The sequence below is a fragment of the Glarea lozoyensis genome, assembly GCF_000409485.1.
Source record: "Glarea lozoyensis ATCC 20868 chromosome Unknown GLAREA6, whole genome shotgun sequence".
In the NCBI taxonomy this organism is placed as follows: Eukaryota; Fungi; Ascomycota; class Leotiomycetes; order Helotiales; family Helotiaceae; genus Glarea; species Glarea lozoyensis.
Window position 1 is genome coordinate 2,249,474 of NW_007361001.1, and position 17,688 is coordinate 2,267,161.

At 47.2% G+C, this 17,688-nt stretch overlaps 9 protein-coding genes across 9 annotated transcripts; 5 read left to right on the plus strand and 4 right to left on the minus strand.

Moving 5' to 3' along the window:
- Positions 1-576: 576 nt before the first annotated feature.
- On the plus strand, positions 577-2,549 carry GLAREA_03064 (Winged helix DNA-binding protein; the record flags this gene model as incomplete). The annotated part of the gene is made up of 6 exons (XM_008088149.1): positions 577-899; positions 951-1,049; positions 1,097-1,164; positions 1,215-1,567; positions 1,630-1,699; positions 1,747-2,549. The coding sequence occupies 6 exons, from the start codon at positions 577-579 to the stop codon at positions 2,547-2,549; spliced, it is 1,716 nt and encodes a 571-aa protein (XP_008086340.1).
- Positions 2,550-4,431: 1,882 nt separating this feature from the next.
- On the minus strand, positions 4,432-5,319 carry GLAREA_03065 (uncharacterized protein; the record flags this gene model as incomplete). The annotated part of the gene is made up of 1 exon (XM_008088150.1): positions 4,432-5,319. One exon carries the CDS (start codon positions 5,317-5,319, stop codon positions 4,432-4,434), a length of 888 nt encoding a protein of 295 aa, XP_008086341.1.
- A 1,004-nt stretch (positions 5,320-6,323) lies between these two features.
- GLAREA_03066 (NAD(P)-binding Rossmann-fold containing protein) lies at positions 6,324-7,364 on the plus strand (the record flags this gene model as incomplete). The annotated part of the gene is made up of 3 exons (XM_008088151.1): positions 6,324-6,704; positions 6,772-7,264; positions 7,333-7,364. The coding sequence occupies 3 exons, from the start codon at positions 6,324-6,326 to the stop codon at positions 7,362-7,364; spliced, it is 906 nt and encodes a 301-aa protein (XP_008086342.1).
- Positions 7,365-8,079: 715 nt separating this feature from the next.
- GLAREA_03067 (uncharacterized protein) lies at positions 8,080-8,586 on the plus strand (the record flags this gene model as incomplete). The annotated part of the gene is made up of 1 exon (XM_008088152.1): positions 8,080-8,586. One exon carries the CDS (start codon positions 8,080-8,082, stop codon positions 8,584-8,586), a length of 507 nt encoding a protein of 168 aa, XP_008086343.1.
- A 361-nt stretch (positions 8,587-8,947) lies between these two features.
- On the minus strand, positions 8,948-10,441 carry GLAREA_03068 (Glutathione synthetase ATP-binding protein; the record flags this gene model as incomplete). Its single annotated transcript, XM_008088153.1, has 4 exons — positions 8,948-8,991; positions 9,039-10,188; positions 10,236-10,325; positions 10,388-10,441. 4 exons carry the CDS (start codon positions 10,439-10,441, stop codon positions 8,948-8,950), a joined length of 1,338 nt encoding a protein of 445 aa, XP_008086344.1.
- Positions 10,442-10,666: 225 nt separating this feature from the next.
- Positions 10,667-11,611, plus strand: GLAREA_03069 (uncharacterized protein; the record flags this gene model as incomplete). Its single annotated transcript, XM_008088154.1, has 1 exon — positions 10,667-11,611. One exon carries the CDS (start codon positions 10,667-10,669, stop codon positions 11,609-11,611), a length of 945 nt encoding a protein of 314 aa, XP_008086345.1.
- A 552-nt stretch (positions 11,612-12,163) lies between these two features.
- GLAREA_03070 (MIR) lies at positions 12,164-14,583 on the minus strand (the record flags this gene model as incomplete). Its single annotated transcript, XM_008088155.1, has 3 exons — positions 12,164-12,582; positions 12,631-14,266; positions 14,320-14,583. The coding sequence occupies 3 exons, from the start codon at positions 14,581-14,583 to the stop codon at positions 12,164-12,166; spliced, it is 2,319 nt and encodes a 772-aa protein (XP_008086346.1).
- Positions 14,584-15,369: 786 nt separating this feature from the next.
- On the plus strand, positions 15,370-15,920 carry GLAREA_03071 (YjgF-like protein; the record flags this gene model as incomplete). Its single annotated transcript, XM_008088156.1, has 3 exons — positions 15,370-15,403; positions 15,451-15,464; positions 15,528-15,920. The coding sequence occupies 3 exons, from the start codon at positions 15,370-15,372 to the stop codon at positions 15,918-15,920; spliced, it is 441 nt and encodes a 146-aa protein (XP_008086347.1).
- Positions 15,921-16,150: 230 nt separating this feature from the next.
- Positions 16,151-17,254, minus strand: GLAREA_03072 (uncharacterized protein; the record flags this gene model as incomplete). The annotated part of the gene is made up of 1 exon (XM_008088157.1): positions 16,151-17,254. The coding sequence occupies one exon, from the start codon at positions 17,252-17,254 to the stop codon at positions 16,151-16,153; it is 1,104 nt and encodes a 367-aa protein (XP_008086348.1).
- Between the last annotated feature and the right edge of the window lie 434 nt (positions 17,255-17,688).

The following is a 17,688-nucleotide window of genomic DNA, read 5'->3' on the forward strand; positions in this document are numbered from 1 at the left end:
TTTCCGACCGCGTGGAAACATCCAGGTCGATGTCGCCGCAGCGAGCTCGAAGTATATTCTGACCTCCCTCATACCGAAGTTGAGCAATTACACCAGTCCGGAATACTCCCACCGAGCATCATCGCCATCAGCCACGCTCCCTCGCCCACACGCGGCATCCACCACCATCGACCCCTCGGCGGCCCGTGTCTAATTCCAGCCAGTTCCAGCCACATACCACGCTTCGACCAGCACCGCAGCACATTCAATCGCTGCCAATTGCCCAATCCCAAAGACACCTCTCCGTGCAGCGCGGCTGAGTGGAAGGGTCACCCCCGGTCGCGGATACCTACAGATCAGCAGTCGTACAGGACAAAGAAAGAGAGGATAGCTCCCTCCATAACCAGCAGGAGAAGGTTCACGTCTACGCTCCCGTTCCCACTGATTATCTCGACGTGGACGATATGCGATGAGGTGCGTGGTCTGCTCCCCTCAACACTCCAGTCGTGAGCTCGCGAGCACCCCGAGACACTCGATGCTGTGACGATGATGCGATTCTCACAAGAACACCGACTAACAATTGCAGGTAATGCGATGATGGATTCTACCGATGAGCGAGCGCAGCGGGGACACTTCATGGCCGACGTCAATCCGGGCCCCAACGACCCGCGGACGATTCCCATCATTCAGACGCCTACTCTACAGACGACCGCGCCGTCTCCAAGCGATCCGATGGAGGTCACTCCCTCCCCTTCTGCGATGGCTCCTCCCCCCGACACAAACGGCGTTCACGAGCACATGGGAATGGTAGATCAACCAAGTTCAGGCAGTTTGGCAGGCCCAAGTGCGGCGGCAGCAGCAGCGGCAGGGTCCCAGCAGCCAAAGGTCGTGCAGACAGCGTTTATACACAAGCTTTACAAGTAGGCGTCAATTGCACGTTGTGGCGAAATTGAGGGCTGATTGATCGATAGCATGCTGGAGGACCCGAACATTCAGAACCTCATTTCCTGGTCCAATTCCGCCGAGAGCTTCGTCATGTCTCCTTCCAACGATTTCTCCAAAGTGCTCTCGTATGTCGGGTATTCTGTCCCGAGGATTTGGCTCACGTATGACACAGGCAATATTTCAAGCATACGAATATCTCTTCATTTGTGCGACAATTAAACATGTACGGATTTCACAAAGGTCTGTCCTCCCCCGCCAAGAACAACTTATCGTTACTGACATCCTGGCAGTGAGTGATGTTTTCCACACGGGCTCGCCTGAATCTCCCTTGTGGGAGTTTAAACATGGAAATGGCAACTTCAAGAGAGGCGATCTGGTCGGTCTGCGTGAGATCAAACGTCGGGCGTCACGACATGCATTGGTCCACCGCGACTCATATTCTGCACCCAAACCTCCGCTTCCTCAACCGGGAAATCCCGCAGAGTCTATCCACCCTATGCAAGATTCTACGGAATCAAGATTAACAAACCTGGAGCACACTCTCTATGATATGCATGCTCGCTTACAGAGAAGTGAGGAAAACTCACAATTTTTACATGTACGGAACCAAATAGTAATGGAAGCTTTATCCCGCTCGCTTCAAGTAGGTTGCCTAATTCAATATCCCCGCTCAGCGTTCAACTCAAGTTACTAATAACCCGTCAGTTGAACCACGAAATGTCGAGAGCAGTGCTCTCTTTAGTGCCTAATCCTGAAACACCTTTGCATAGGGATAGTAAGTATACAACCATTTTCGAGATCTTTTTATTAACCATCTCGCAGTTGTAAACATGCAAGCCGAGATTCAACGGCAGTCGGATGTCCTCCGATCGATGGATGAGCCTGCCGAGCCGCCATTCTCTGGCAGCCGCCCCTATTTTTCAAATCTCTCTTTGGATAATGGTCCAGTCTCACCTCGACAGATGCCTCAAGACGATCCCCGTCGAGGACCACCTACCTTAGGAGTACCGCCAAGACAAACTTTCTTTAAACCTCCCGTACCGTCTCATCTTTCTCTTACACCTAGAAGATATGGATCAATTGGGACGGCGCAATCTTCCCCGAGCTCGCTTCGTCCTCAAGCACCGCCTCCCCCACCACCACCACATCCACTTGCAACAGTCGCTTCGCCACCGTCAAATCTGTCACGGCGTCATACTTCTGCTGATATTCGCAATGTCACCGGTTGGCAGCAGAATTCATCGCCTTTCGCATCAGGACAATCTTCTTCGCAATGGCCATCCTCGCCTAAGAGGACCCCGACTGGCACCAATGAGGATCAACGAATTAGAGACAGTTTCAGCTCATATTCTCTAGCTAACGCATCAACTCAAAGCCGGGATATTTCTCGACCTACCACTCCCCCATTCTCGAATGGAGGGAGCACTGCCGATTATCTTAGTTCCTGGTCATGGGGAGCATCACGCGATAAAACCCCTACAGGTATCCTGAAGGATAACTCGGGACCACCCACTCGACGAGGCAGCATGGCTCATATACTTAATCCGGCAGAAACTGCCGAGCGGGACGAAGAACATGAAGAAGACTTAAGGGAAGAAGACCGCAAACGAAAACGACTTCAATGACCGACTCGATGAGGCACGCGCTTCAATACATCACACACGCAATTCTTTTTCAACAATTTACCCTGTATGCAGGATTTTCATCTATTCAAGGAGGCTAAAGTCTATTTTACTGTAACAACGACTAGAAAAAATCATGGGTTTGCGATTGGGCATTTGCATTGTAGAAGGGTTTCGGTATCCTTTTCGATACCGAAGCTTAGGTGTTGAGGATAATGGTGATTGGATAACAGGTGGACAGGCGTCGTAGGCGCAATTTAATTTTCAGTTTTCTGCGACGACGCATGGAATCATGATTGGATATGACTATGTAAAGTGTTGCTCAACGCTTGAATTTCTTGAAGATACAGCTATGGGACTCAATTTCCCTTGCGATTGAATATCCGCGTGCAGGTTTCTAGCCATCTCTGGGATGGAGTACTTATGTGGCTTGCAGATTCCTGGGTGACGGATCGTAGGGGACCGTGCCATCACCCAAATTCTTGTATTTTTGGTCTGCTGTACCAAGGTGCATTGCTCCTTCAAGTCAGGTATTATAGTCAAAGCGTATATCGTCTGGATTTACATCAATCTCATAAAATCTCATGCGTTTAGTCCGATTTTTCGACACTTCAATTTCTTTTTCTTCATGATCGGACGGAGCCTTATGGGATGGGGATCCCGTCCGCTTCGACTCACCTAGCGGAACGGAGATCCGAGAAACATTTCTGAGACATCGCCAATCATGATGGTTCTTTCTTTTTCGTCCCTTGGGACTGTGCGACTGTATGGGATGGAGAATTCTTGTGTCTGGTGTTCAGGCTAGGGATGTCTTCAGATCGAGATCGCTATCTGTGGACTTGATAAAGCGTCTAGCAACTCAGCGAACAACTTCTTAGTATGGTACATTGGTATCAATTCCGCTATATAACATAAGATCTTATTGCTACATCGTCTGTTACTCCTCATCTGTACCACATCTTTGAAAACCACACGGTTCTAAAGACAGAAATCCTCGCTTAAACCTCCCTCCCCTGATCTTAAGCGAGTCAGCAATCGCAACTTCCTTCCTCGGTCGTAGAGTGTTCGGCGTATTGTTGCCGATAGTGAAAGTGTTGATGTAGGACCCACGAGGATGGAAATTGGGTCGTGGGAATGGTGACACGGATGCTGTGGGTTGCCGTTGGTAGCATGGGGATGGGAATGGGTTGAAGGTGGGACGGTTTTGGGGTGCGGTGGTGGGAAATTTGGCTAGATTTGGTTTGGGTGACATGTTGATTTTGATTGATGAGTTGGAGATGTGGTTCGGTGGAGTCTAAGGTCCGAAAGGATTTTGGTTAAGTTTGTAAGTTGGTGACACCGGTTGAGATTTTGGGTCGGATTGAGTGATGTAACTCAAATCTGAGAGCAGAGGGAAGACGCAATAGAAACAAGCTTGACTGCAATCCAAACAGTCGAAAACCCGGAACAGGTATGTATCTTTTCTTTATATTTCGTGAAGTGCATTGCTAACGGAATTCTGAGTTAGACAATTTCGAAACAGAATAAAGAAAAATGACTCTACACTCAGTTCAATCTCATTAAGTCGAAAAATGTACTACAAAGCACACTGCTAGGGGATTCAGTATTTGTTTTGAGTGGAGTAATACATATTTGTTCGACAAGAAATCAATAGCCTGTTTACTTTCCGCGAAGAGAAAACCCAATTCGATCCCAAAGACAAGGCAACCTCAGAAACCGTACCAAAAGTGCAGACAAACACAAGACACCAGAAGTGTAACATTCATCATCGAACATCATATATTATTCCACCCGAAAATCTGTCCAGAGAAGCAGTCCAACACAAAATAAAGAAACATAGTAATCGTCATAAGAACCACACATCATCAAACCCTTCCCACTCGACTCAGAAACACCAATACCCACCCCCTCCAATCTCCTCCCCTCCCCCCATAAGAGTCGGCGGCCTATTCGGAATCGGCCAAATCGAATGCTGATCCCCCATCAAAAACTCGTCCTCCCTCAACTCACGAATCCTCCGTCCCTCCCCATCATACAAGCGACAGAAATTCTCCGTCCCATCCTCGTCCTCCCAGTTGCCACGACGAGAATTTATGGTGTCGTGGAAACGAGGCTCGTAACTGACTTCCTTGGGGTTTTCATTGAGTAGGTTCTGGTATTCTTCGAGAATCGTCTTTTTGATGTCGATGGCCCGTTTGTGGGGGATGCCGAAGTCGAAGGATAGGATTCGTGCGCGGATGGCGTCGATTTGGTGGGCTTCTAGTTGCTTGAGGGCTTGGTATTCGTAATCGTCGTCGTCTAGGTTACTTGAACCGCTGTCTGAGTCGTCGAGTGTGCAGGATTTTGCAAAACGTCCTGCAAAGATCGAGTCTCTCCCCAAACCTAGTCCCTCGAACTGGCTACTCCGGTTTGCTTGCATACGAAGAAATTCTTTCCAACTTTCTGAAAACGTTCTGTCCGTTAGGTCACTTGATTTGTCTGCAACACCACTTCCAAGTTCTACCGGCGGAGAGTTTTCTTTAACAATTCCCGGCACAACATCCTTCACTGGTGGCGTTCCACTGTACCTATCGTATAAGTTGAATGGTAACAATGATTGAGCTGCATGGTATTCCAACCAAGATACGACAAGTTCGCAAGTTTCCGCTTGACGATTTGAAGGGTAAGGGTACTGGTTCCAGTCGGACGTCTCAGGTGGATTTGGTTGTTTCCCACGATTTCTGAGTAGTGTTTGCCTACTCTGCCATTTGGGTGTGCTGGAGCCTAGAGACATCTTTGACAGCTGCTTTCCTTGATGTTTTCATAGAATGATCTGTCTTGAAGTGTGTTGAAACACTTCATCATACAGATGATGAGAGCCGTGGGGCCAGCTGAACATAAATAGAAATCCTTATTTCAGCCCAGTCATCCGATCAAGGATATCCTACCGTCTCTCCAGCTGCCTTGATAATATCGTGGGGTTGTTTGCTATTCGGACGGCCGCTTGCATGTTACCGTGCCGAGCAATGGACGGTTGGTACAAAAGTATGAGTAATTGGCAACAAATCGCACATGATTGGTCTTGGAATGAGCCAACTGAGACAATAGGATAGAATCTTAAGAATATGAATGGTCTCAGGAGTAGAAAACGGGTAGACATGTCGGAGCAAAGTGGTATGCGCATGGACATGTGGCAGAAAAGGCGTGTGGGGGATGGGTATAGATGGGAAGCTGCATATAGATGTGGTAAGAACGCCCACGGGATCATTTTGACTGGAACAAAATCTTTCCCGTTGTTTTAAATAGATTGCAAACTCTTGTCAATCCCGTCACCTTGCCGGTTTCCCGACGAAGGATGGAGCTGAAATGAGGATATATTTCTTGGTAATGATATGTGACCTTCAGCACGAGCGATAAGCGAGAGCGAGTATTTTAGACCACGGAATAGAGTTAGGTCCCGTATATGCGTCTCCTCTTAGAATGCCGGTCCTAAAAATAATAAAAAGAAGAAGAGTGGAGTATTCTCTGCCCAGAAGTAGATCTCATTCTTTATGAGATAGGTTGGCGGACCTTCATCTCCGAACTGCTGATTTCCAACGTCGCTTATTCCGCAACGTCATACTGAATTCCCAATGACTAGTAGCAGAATCCACCAGATCTCACTTAAATATCTTATTCTTTACACATCTGTCTACTTCTGATTTTGCAATGTTCAAGTTACCTGTTAAACCATCTCTTTTCCGTAAACAATTCGTCCCATCAACTTTACCTAGAACTCTTCCAAGCCAAGCGATCAGAATGTCATCCTCAGCAACCCCGAACCAGCAATTACAAGCTAGCAAGCTGTATGATGTGTCAAATTACACAGCTATTGTTACAGGTGGTGGAACTGGTATTGGTTTGATGATCACTCAGACCCTCAAGGCCAACGGAGCAAAAGTCTATATCACCGGCCGCAGAGATGATGCTTTAGAGAAAGTGGTTGAGAAGTATAACGATGGTGGAAAGGGAAGCATTGTCGCTTTGCCACCAGCCGATATTTCTAATAAAGATGATATCTTGAAAATGGTAAAAGAGGTTGAGGGAAAAGAACCAAACGGGATCCATTTATTGGTCAACAACGCTGGGATTGCAGCGGATGATAACACGAAGTATTCCAATGGAGAGCCAGATTTCAAGGTAAGTGCTATCTGATGATCGATAGTAATAACGAAGTATTTTGAGAACTCCATTGACGATATCTTAGTCAGCAAAATCAATCTCAGAGCATTTATGGAAATCGGACCCAGAGTCTTGGGGAGCGACCTTCGCCACGAATGTCACCGCTCAATTCTTCGTCGCAACGGCATTCCTTCCACTACTCTCGAAGACCATCGATACTAAGAAAGGATTCACACCTTCAATTATCAACATCACCTCTATATCTGGAGTGATGAAAGGATCCTCGAATGGACAATTCGCTTACGCAGCTTCCAAGGCCGCATTCATCCAATTAACGAGAATGCTAGCAACCACGCTTGTGGAGGCAAAGATCAGAGTCAACAGCATTGCTCCAGGTGTGTTTCCAAGTGAGATGACAGCTGGAAAGAGTGATGAGAATCAGAAGAGTGAGATGAATTCTGAGGCTAGTAATCCTAGTGGAAGATATGGTAGTGAGGAGGATATGGGTAACTGTGTCTTGTTTCTGGCTGGTCCAGCAAGCACTTGGTTGAATGGCCAGATCGTATACCCAGATGGAGGTAAGTTCCAACTTTCTTGAACCTCGGTATTCCCTTCATACGGAGTTGTAACTGATTGTTTGCCCTAGGAAACATTTTGATGTCTCCAGCTTGCACTTAAGCATGATTTCAACCGCTATACCTAAAAGATTCAGCCACGACGTACAATATGTAGCCATGTATAAAAATAGAATATTGAAATGACTCACAGCACTCAAAACAATCTTCCAATCCCTGACACTGCAAACGGCAATCGACAGGCAAACGTCACCTGATCCCACACCCGTGACTAGGCATCCAATCTTGACTCAACGACAATTGTCCAACTGCACCGATACCGCAAAATGCATCGTTCCTTAAGGTGAAAGAGTACAAGATGGGACCTGTTTCTAGAAGTTCTGGAGGCATCTGCATTTTGAGTCGTTTTTTGAAACCAAATGCAACAATGAGCTGAACTGCGAAACTGCAAATACAACCCACCTTTTCAGAGACATCACCAACAAGCTCAATTGCAGAGCAGCTGGTATACCGAGTTTGCATGCTCTGTTCTCTGTTTGCTTTGGGAGCTCGCAATTGGTAAAGTGGTAGATTCGAAGGCTGTTCTAAGAGTTTGTCGAGCACGTTCTCTTCCACTTAAGTGCTGCAACCCGAGACAGCATTGCCATCTCATCACTCATAATACTGAGCAGCTCCAGTCATTCAAAGCGATTGACGAACATTTCTTGTTTATTGCGAGACGAAAACTATTCTGCTCTTTTCAGACGTTTTGCTATCCATACTGGATTTGATCTGCGGTTGATCTCCGTCCAACATCAGCTGACCTCGACAGCATATCCATGAATTGGCAGTACACTCAACGACCAGATCGAGCCTTCGCAAACTTGAATCTTGCCGCTTGTCCTATTCCAACTCCTCCCTTACCGCCCTACATCGCTCGGAAGTTACTTGAAGAGATGCAGCGACCTGATCGCGATGTGGAATACGCACGTCTACCACCTTCAACTAAATTTAGGTGTCGGAAGCCAAAGCCTGCCCGGACTAAAAGCCAGTTGAAAGGGGTTCGTCAGGCTGTTGGGAACAATGCAGCAAAGGGCTGGGTGAATGTCGTGCTGTGGTCGAGAGGTTGCTGCGACTTGATCGCATGGATACTTGGTGTCATGATCATATCAACGACGAGATGGGCACATGATATTTCAGAACGATTTGACCTCCGGGCCATTCTAGCTGTGTTTTCCATATCATGTTTCCTGAGATTAGCTTCCAGCAGCCTCGAGGTAGATGCAGGTGGAAGTATTGGAAACGGAGTCTCTAAGCCTATTTACGTGTTGATGGTTCCTTTGTGAGAGTAGTGTAAGTGAACTCCAGATTCTGTTCTCAAGCTCTCTCTTTGCTTACCGACTACAGAATTTGCTTCTTGGTAGTCTTCAGAAGAGCCTCGTACCGGCAGAGGACCGCAAACGAGTAATCAAAGAAAGGAGACCGACAGACGCGGATTATTCAAGTATAGGATTAGGAAATCTAGTTATCGTGTGACAAAGAAGAAACATCCTTCCTCTGCACGTTGACACGTCGATACCAAGCAGCACTTGAAGGTATCATAGGAGGAAGAAACGAGACCAAAGCATATAAACACATCTTACATACTCAACCGTTCGCTTGAACTGAGGGAATCAAATACAAAGACGCACGAAGCGTGACCGCCGCTTAAATACCCAGTGAGAATTCCACACCAACATCAATGTCCCGCGCTATAGTGGTATTAGTCAAGTTCAAACGTGAAAGCTTAGCTACTCACCCATCTTTACAACTTTCGAGAATTGCACTGCCTTCTCTGCTGCGTTCTGTAAATCATCGATAGAGAAAATCTTGAGGCCTGATTCGTTGATCAACTTGTGAGCTGCCTCCATGTTGGTTCCTTGTAATCTGGCAATGATTGGGATTCTGAGATTCATGCTCTCAACGGTGCTGATAAGACCTTTGGCAATGGCATCACATCTGACGATACCACCGAAGATGTTGACGAAAATAGCAGTGACTTTAGGGTCGCTTGTGATAAGTGTGAAAGCCTCCTTGATAGCCTGGGGAGTGGCACCACCACCAACATCCAAGAAGTTGGCTGGCTCTCCACCGTTCAACTTGATGATATCCATGGTCGCCATAGCGAGACCAGCACCGTTGACCAAGCATCCAATATCACCTCCAAGCTTGATGAAGTTGAGGCCAGACTCGGCGGCGCGAACTTCCTCAGCATCCTCTTGTGTGGTATCGCGCATGGAGAAAATCTCCTTTTGGCGGAACTCTGCGTTGTCATCGAAACCAAGTTTGGCATCCATAGCCAGAACCTTATGATCTGATGTCTCGGAAAGAGGGTTGATTTCAATCTGGGTGGCATCCTTCTCCATGAAGATCTTGTATAGCTTCTGAATGGTGTCCTTTGCATCCTCGATACACTGCTCGCTGAATCCAAGATCAGCAGAAATCTTTCTGGCGATATCGTCGGTAACACCCTTGTGGATATCAATGTATGTTGTGGTGATCGCGTCTGGGTTCTCCTTGGCTACACCCTCGATATCCATTCCACCTTGCGATGAGGACACAATAACTGGCCCTTGCGATGCCCGATCCATCAGAATAGCAAGATAGAATTCTCTGCGAGCAAACTTGCGCTCGCAAATATATACCGAGTTACAGAGGCGGCCCTGTGCTCCAGTCTGCTTGGTGACAAGCTTGTGTCCGATCATTTGGTCGGCGAACATCTTGGCTTCTGTTGGAGAGTAGATAACACGAACACCACCCTTGAGGCCGTTATCGAATGTTCCCTTTCCTCGTCCTCCAGCAAGGACCTGAGCCTTGATCACCATATCATCTCCACCGATATCTTTCGCGATTGCTTCGGCCTCGGCGGCTGTGGTAGCGACGGAACCTTTTGGGACTCCAATGCCATACTGTAACTTGTCAACCACGAAACTCAGGCCATTTGTTAGGTTCTTACCTGTCTCAGGAGATCTGCAGAAAGATACTCATGTATACTTAAAGCTCTCTTTTGTTGTGCAACACCTGCTAAGCGGGAAGGAACGGAGATCTGGATGTTTTAGCATGTTGTTATTTGGAAATACCGCAAAAGGATAAATAAAATATTTCTACCTTGGTGGATCTGAAAGCTGCCGTAAAAGGCCTGCTACGGGCAAGCTTAAACATATTGGACGGAAAATGTACAGGAAATTTGGGGAGCCGTCAATTGAAGAAAGGAAAGTTGATGTTTGGAGATTATCTTGCCCTGTCCTTTTCGGCAGGAGTCGCGATTCTGACAGCTTTGGTCGGAGCTAGTAGGAATACGCGGGAAAACGTACTTCCGGGATACCCAAAAGTTCCCCTCAACCTCTAAATTTTATGGCAGCAAAGATTCCGCCTTCTACCATAAATATGTCGACTGAAGAAACAGAAAAGAAAAAGGCAGTGGGACTGTCTAAATCCGAGTACGATGTCATTACGAACAAGATCGCAGTTGCAATCGCAAAGCACGAAGCAGTTGTGCAAGGATGGATAGCGAAATCAGCGCGCGCAAACGAACCTCGAAAGACCCAAGCAGAGCTGGAGGCGGAAGATGCAGCCTTGTTCCGACCACAACCTCCGCGCCTTGGATTGGGATGTCCTATACCTGCCCAATTCCTGAAGAACGACACCGAAAACAGCACCAAAGAATTGCGCGCGAAGTTCTTCCCGTCGAAAACTTTAAAAGCTAGCAAAGCACGAGACGCTGAGGAGAAGGCTGCTAGTGCGAAACGTGGATTAAAAGAGCAAAGTAGTGATGAAGAAGGAGGTCGTTCTTCTTTGGGGCGAGCAAAGAAGCTCAAGACGAAACCGCAGAAAGAGGAGGTTAAGATCGAGTTGCAGGAGGTCAAGCGCGAACCTGCTATTGATGAAAGTATAGTCTTCAAAGCACCAGAAGTTAAAAAAGAAAGAGCGGAAAATGGGGACCCTAATGGCAATGATGGCACTGCTGCTCTCACGCCTTCAACGGATAGTGGCAGAATACATACTGAATTAGAGGATGTGAGTTTACTAGCGAAACGAAAAAAGAAATCCAAAGACCAGAGCCCAACAGAAGTCTTGGGGATCGTCAAAGTTGACAAGGACAACGTCAATGCTCAAACTTCTGCGAATACACCGGAGGTCCAGCCAGCCTCAGCAGACACTAGCGAGAGCGTCATCAAGCCAACAGTGAACGGCACGGACGAGGGAGAGTCAGATATAGATGAAGAAGAAAAAGTCAAAAGGAGGGAAGCAAAAAAGAAGGAGAAGCTGGCTAGGAAAAAGGAGAGGAAAGAGAAGAGGAGAATGGAAGGAGCAGCTGCAGGTTCGCCATAGTCTTTATGCTGTCGAGTAGTGGAATGCTACATCTGTCTATTGGAGTGTATAGGCTGGCTAGTTACATTAATGCTTGAACTGATCTACGTGAAGGTTGTATGTTTGTTCTACTTACGCATCTTGATTGCCTATTCATTTTCAAAATGCTGCCAACGATAGAATCCTCCGGAACCTTTCCTCTCTTCTCATGCTAGGTGGTCTTGAATGAATCTGCCTTGACTGCTTGAGAATCCACATGCCTGGAGTCTCCAGTCCCAGGCCCTCGAGCTTCATCTTCCCTTGAAACCATAGCCTTGCAATCAAAACACACTGCTTTACTTTTAAAACCAAAAGACTGATAATACATCTTTGGATTGTCAAGACGGACAGCATCAAAGCACTGTAAAGGTGATCACATACAAAAGAGATTTTCATTCCAAAGTGCTTTCTCCCTAAAGAAGATATTTTACAAAGTTATAGATGCAGTCGCTAATCTCAGACCTGCGCCCCAGGATCAGCCCCGTTTGTCCCTCTCCCTTTATCCATAATTGTACAAGCCCACTATGGGGCCATCTATTTCGCAAAGTGTAGATCGTACCCGAGCCATTTACGGGCCTGAACTTGAGCAACATCAAGTCCTGGATAACCGTATGTCAATGGCAAGAAGTAGTACCATCCTCCAATAACGATAGCAATGATGACACCAGCCGCAGCCCATGACATCAATAGGTTCTGTCCAGCTATCTTCTCACGTGCTGGGCGTTGCTTTTGAGCTGTCTTGTTGGCGCCCTTGGTGATGGCAGGGTCATCGAGAACAGGTTCCACATTGAATATGAACTCGAGAAGCGCACCAGTGACAAGTGTGGAGGCCAGATGAGCAGGGAGGTAATGATGCAAGAAGAGTTGACGTCCCATAAGGTAAAATGGGAGATAATGCATGGCCCATGCAAGGAAGAAAAACCCAGTAGAGTTATAAAGACGGGAGCGTGTGCCTGCCAAAATTAGTAAAAAGGAGTGAGATAGGGCGTAGGTAAACTTACGCAGATCCAAAGCATCAACTCCACGGCGCAATGACAGTTGATCTGCTGCAATGATGCCGGCATACACTGCGAGCAAACTACTTGCCAGCCACCAGCCAAGAGGATTTCCTAGAAAGTAGATTTGCTGGCGGGTATCATTTTGAGTCCAGAAACTCACACCTCTTAATAGAAATGGCCAGACGAAAGGCTCACTAGCGTAAGGGTGGCTACTGGTTAGAGCATTGTTATGATAGAACATGGCTCTCTGCAACTCGAACCATTTCTTGAGGAATGGTACACTCTTGACTTTGCGCTCGGTCTTGATCAAACGTGGGCTGTCTTTAGGAATTGATGGAATTTCGTCAACGAACCAGATGTTGGAGCTTTGGCCGAGGTTCTTGTTACCGTTGATTTCTAGCTGGTTGTAAGCCCAGTCTGGAAGAGGTTTAGTATGGGTCCACATTGCAACCTTGCTTGGGTTATGAATAAGTTTGAATTGGCCGGAAAGACTCTTGAACTCTTGATTGGCTTTGCCATTTTCGATCCTGATTTCGAACAGAGTATCATTGAGTCGGTCTCCCATTGCGTCTGCCATTGGAACTGTTGTAAATTCCTGGTTGGTGGGAAAGTACGGAGAGGCAACATCATGAGAAAGAAGCATGGTATCGGTGATAACATGGCGAAGTCTCACAAGGTCATTATTCTTGACCACGCGTCCTTCAGCCAAATCGTTGTTGACTGGGAGGATTTGCCAATGATTGTTGGCGTCTGCGTAAGGGTATCCAGTAACTTGCTGCCCTTGACTGGACACACGGCCGTCGTCATATCTCAGTGGGTACTTGTCTGGGTGACTGTGTAGGAAGTGATTGGTCTCCTTGTGCTTGATTTGAATATTATCGTAGTAGTTGACGGTAATGGCGTTGGCTGTCATCACATTATCGCTGAGTGTCTCCTGGAACTCAGGGGACATGAAATCATCTCCTGGCCCGGAACGGTTCAAGATCACAAAATGAACCTGGAACCAGAAGAGGTAGAACATGAATGGTACAATGATCAGGGCAAAGGCCCGGGCCGCAAAATGCTTACCGAATTCCGGGAGGTCGAGGGCCCCTTGGCGACGGTTAACATTCAAAAGATCCCAAAGATCAATTGCGACTGCGGAACCAATTGTCACGAATGCGAATAGACCGACATATTTGGTCGAGATAACGCAACTAAGTGCAAACCCGGTCAGAAGAAGCCACTTCCACCATTTCCTTCCAAAAGGCTCATGGCGAAGCTTATAAAACTTGATGTAACATAATAGACTGCAGGCCATGGCGAAGACGAGGGTCGCATCGAGAAGAATCAGACGTGTCTGACCAATGTGGGCATTGTCGAAGAGAATTAGGCAGGCAGAAACAATACATGCTGGAAGTGTATATCCAGACTCCCACATTATGTCGAAGACCACAGGAACCGTGAGAGCACCCAAAAGTGCTGGCATTGCCCGGTAAGCCACGTATGGAACCTTGTTGGTGATGTAGGAATCGCCAATGTTCTCGAAATGGAAGCGTCCATCATATCCAACGAACCAACCCATTAGGGCGAAGAGGAGTTTTCCGAAGGGAGGATGGACATCGAAAAAGTATGTTCGCTCGAGGTAGTATGAGGCAAACTATTACAGGAATATTTAGCACATTTAAGCCACCACAGAATTTTTTCTCTTACCTTGCCAAAATGGACCTCGTCGAAAACGACCTCATTGGGATGACTTATTCCCCAGAATCTAGTTATGAATGCAAGCACTGTAATAACTGTGATTGCAGCCCGGTAATCCCATTCCACTCCAGCGCCTTTCGAACTTAAGTTTGCCTTTACGAGGGCATCGAGGTCGGGCTCGCGGGGAGTCGCAATGCCAGTTGCTGGACCATCTTTCGCTTTGGCGGGTGTCGAAACGTCTTTCCGCTTCCTCACAGAGCCCTGTGAAGACATCTTACTTCAAGAAGCAGAGAAAAAGTACTAAATTTACAACTGGTAAGCCGAGGGGTCGCTCAGGTTTTGGCATGGGAGTGCTTTGAAGCTATAAAACTGACCACACAGAATTAAAGATAACTTACAATTAAATGCGCCCCTATTACAAGTCTAATACGAATTCAGAAACAGCATTGATCTTTTGGATTGATCAAGAGGCGACGTTGTTCTCCTCCAGAATACAGAAGGGAGAGGCTGAGAGTTGGAAATTTGTAGCAGACCGCGTAATTCGTGAGGTGTCCATTTGGGGCATCGCTCACAGCCGCTAGTCACGTTCAGGGGTAGTGTCAACCAGATGATATTTATAGGATGGAACTACGTGGCCATTGGCTGGGAAGGATTAGATGTATTAGTTAGTTATAGTTATTAGAAGTCGTTGTGCAATTTTTCGTAATATGTTAAGTAGAAAATGTACTCAACATATTCTTACGCTGTGTTTCCATTTGTAGAACTGAAGTACAACTCGGGACGTGTCAGGTGATTGGGGACGAACATGAGCAAGGGTCGAGATACCTAAATCCATAAACCTACTCCAGAGCCAAAGATCACATTTACCTACCAGAGATACCGCTGTCATCTAAGCAATCCATCGATATGAGACCACAGACAATAATCCCGTCGACTTTGAGATCATCATCATGTGCCTTCCGCCTGCCTCCCTCACAGTTAGGTATAATCCATAGAATGAGATTCTCGCACGCAGCAAGACTCTTTCTGGACAATAAATTGTTACATTACGCTCCCAGAATGGTAACTGTTCTTACTGAAAACGCTATGAAACGTTAGTACTTATTTACCTGTTATTTATGATGACTGACAATTGCTCAGCTGTTGGGCCATATGTGAGTATCAGGACTAGGAATCCTTCCAGTGTATTATTGCACTGACAGAACCGCCACTTGTAGTCCCAGGCAATCACAACACCGCACGCGATTTACTGCTCTGGTCAACTACCGGCAGATGCACAAGGCAATCTTATTGAAGGAACTGTAGCCGAAAAAACACGAGCGTGTATTAACGCGTTGTCGGCTGTACTTGATAGCGCAGGCTCAGGTCTCAATAGGATCGTCAAGGTGCAGATTTTTCTCACAGATATGGCGGACTTCCCAGAGATGAATGAGGAGTATGAGAAATTGATATCCCATAAGCCAGCAAGAAGCTGTGTCGCAGTCAAAGAGCTGCCAAAAGGTGTCAATATTGAAATTGAATGTATTGCTTTACCAGGAAAACGAGATGGTTGTCGACGACCAAAACCTGATACTTTTGTATCTGCTCCGGAGAACGGCCCAGAAATATGAGAAAAAACTAGACATCATCTCGAAAATGAATAAAAGCACTTCTTGGTAGTATTGATATGATTTTCAATTCAGTCTTCGATTTCCCATATCCGTTTCTTTGAAAAAAACGCCAAAGCTATGTTAGAGACTAAATCACTACCGAACTGATGCCACCATGCTATTATGCACAATTAAATATCAAGCCGTATAAACATCCTCACGTCAACCGCAACGCAGTGATTCTGCCAACTTTAGTCATCCTCATCCATCAGACTCAAGCACTCTAGTTCCGTAGAGATTAATCTTTCAAATTCCTCCCTGTCAATGCCACCAACTTTTGCTAGCCGATATAGACTCTTCATACTCGTGCTAATATGTTGCTTAATCGCCGTCTCACTCTGTTCCGGGCGGGGGTGAGCCGCTTGCCTCTCTAGTCTAGCTACCATGTCACTCCCGCTGCTGCCCGTACTCGATGAGGGCCTGGGATGGAGAATAGCCTCGGAATGAGGCGAGCCAATTGCTGGTTCTGGCGGCGACGTAAGGTGGTTCTGCATTCCGCTCATAACTTCATCCCCACCAAGTGTAGTTTCTACATTGCCATTCTGATGCGCTTCATCTGGATCGTGATTGTCCATTGCAGGCTGTACAGCTCCATACTGAGCATAGTAATCCTCATCATCGGTAGGAGCTCTTGCGTTTTCCATAGAGGGAGGGGCGGGAGAGTGTTTCGCTGGTGTTCGTGAGGGAGTGCGATCGTATTGTGCCCAATAGTCGTCATCGTCTCCATCATCCGCAGCTGGCGTCAGCAGACCGCCTCCATTTGTACTGTTTCCAGCGGTAGACGTGCTGATATTCCGGGAATCGAATTCGTCCTGCGCCAGTGCTATACTTGTGTGTCCCCATGTTCCAGTGCTGTCTGGGACGGTGACTTCTCCGATCCTCCACCCATCACCACCTCCAAGCTCATCATTAACACACCATACCAGCTTGACGTCTATGCCAAAAGGTATTAGCGAGACCATGGCCTGCAAAGTTTCTTCGTCTATCCGCTTATATTTGACCTGCACATCGTATTCCCAATCAACCTCCACTTCTCCAGAGACAGGATGCGGTTCCAGCGCCTCTGTCTTAATCGCCTGTTCTAAGTTCGGGGTCTTGGAGTGGTCATAGCAAAGAAGCGAAAGCCATGGTTCTGAGCTCGAGGCCGACAGTAATTGTACTCGCTGTCGCAAGATCGGTGAGAGCAGAGGAAGCAATGCGGTCGGCGGGTCTTTCGAGATAGCCGCCGCTGGTAAGGCTCCCAGCAACGGAGCAAGAAGCTCTTGAGCTCGAGGAGGGTGGATTGCCGGTTGCATCGCAATGTCTATCTTTTTCCAGCGGAATTCGTGGTCTTTTCAGAACAACAATCACATGTAAAGTGTTTCGATGAGCGTCACAGGGTCCTGGCGGGGCTGATGTGAGATCCGAAAAGTCGAGAAGCAAGCACAAGAAGATGTTTGTGTGTGCAGGTCGTGAACAGAATTAAGTATCATCTGCAGACCAAATGAACGGGGATATGGACGCGGCTATTCGGTGAAGCTGCGTGGTGAGATCCATTTTGCTGCTGTGCGGCCTCGTGAAGGTCCAGCATGCTGCTCCTTTTGCCCGAATCTGGCGGAGCTTAAAGGCGGGAAGGATAGGGCACCACGATGCTTGGCACGAGGCCGCCCAAGTTTCACCTAATGCAGGACATGTTCGGACAACGAGAGCCAATGATATTTTGACTCGGGGATCTTCTGATTGGCCACAT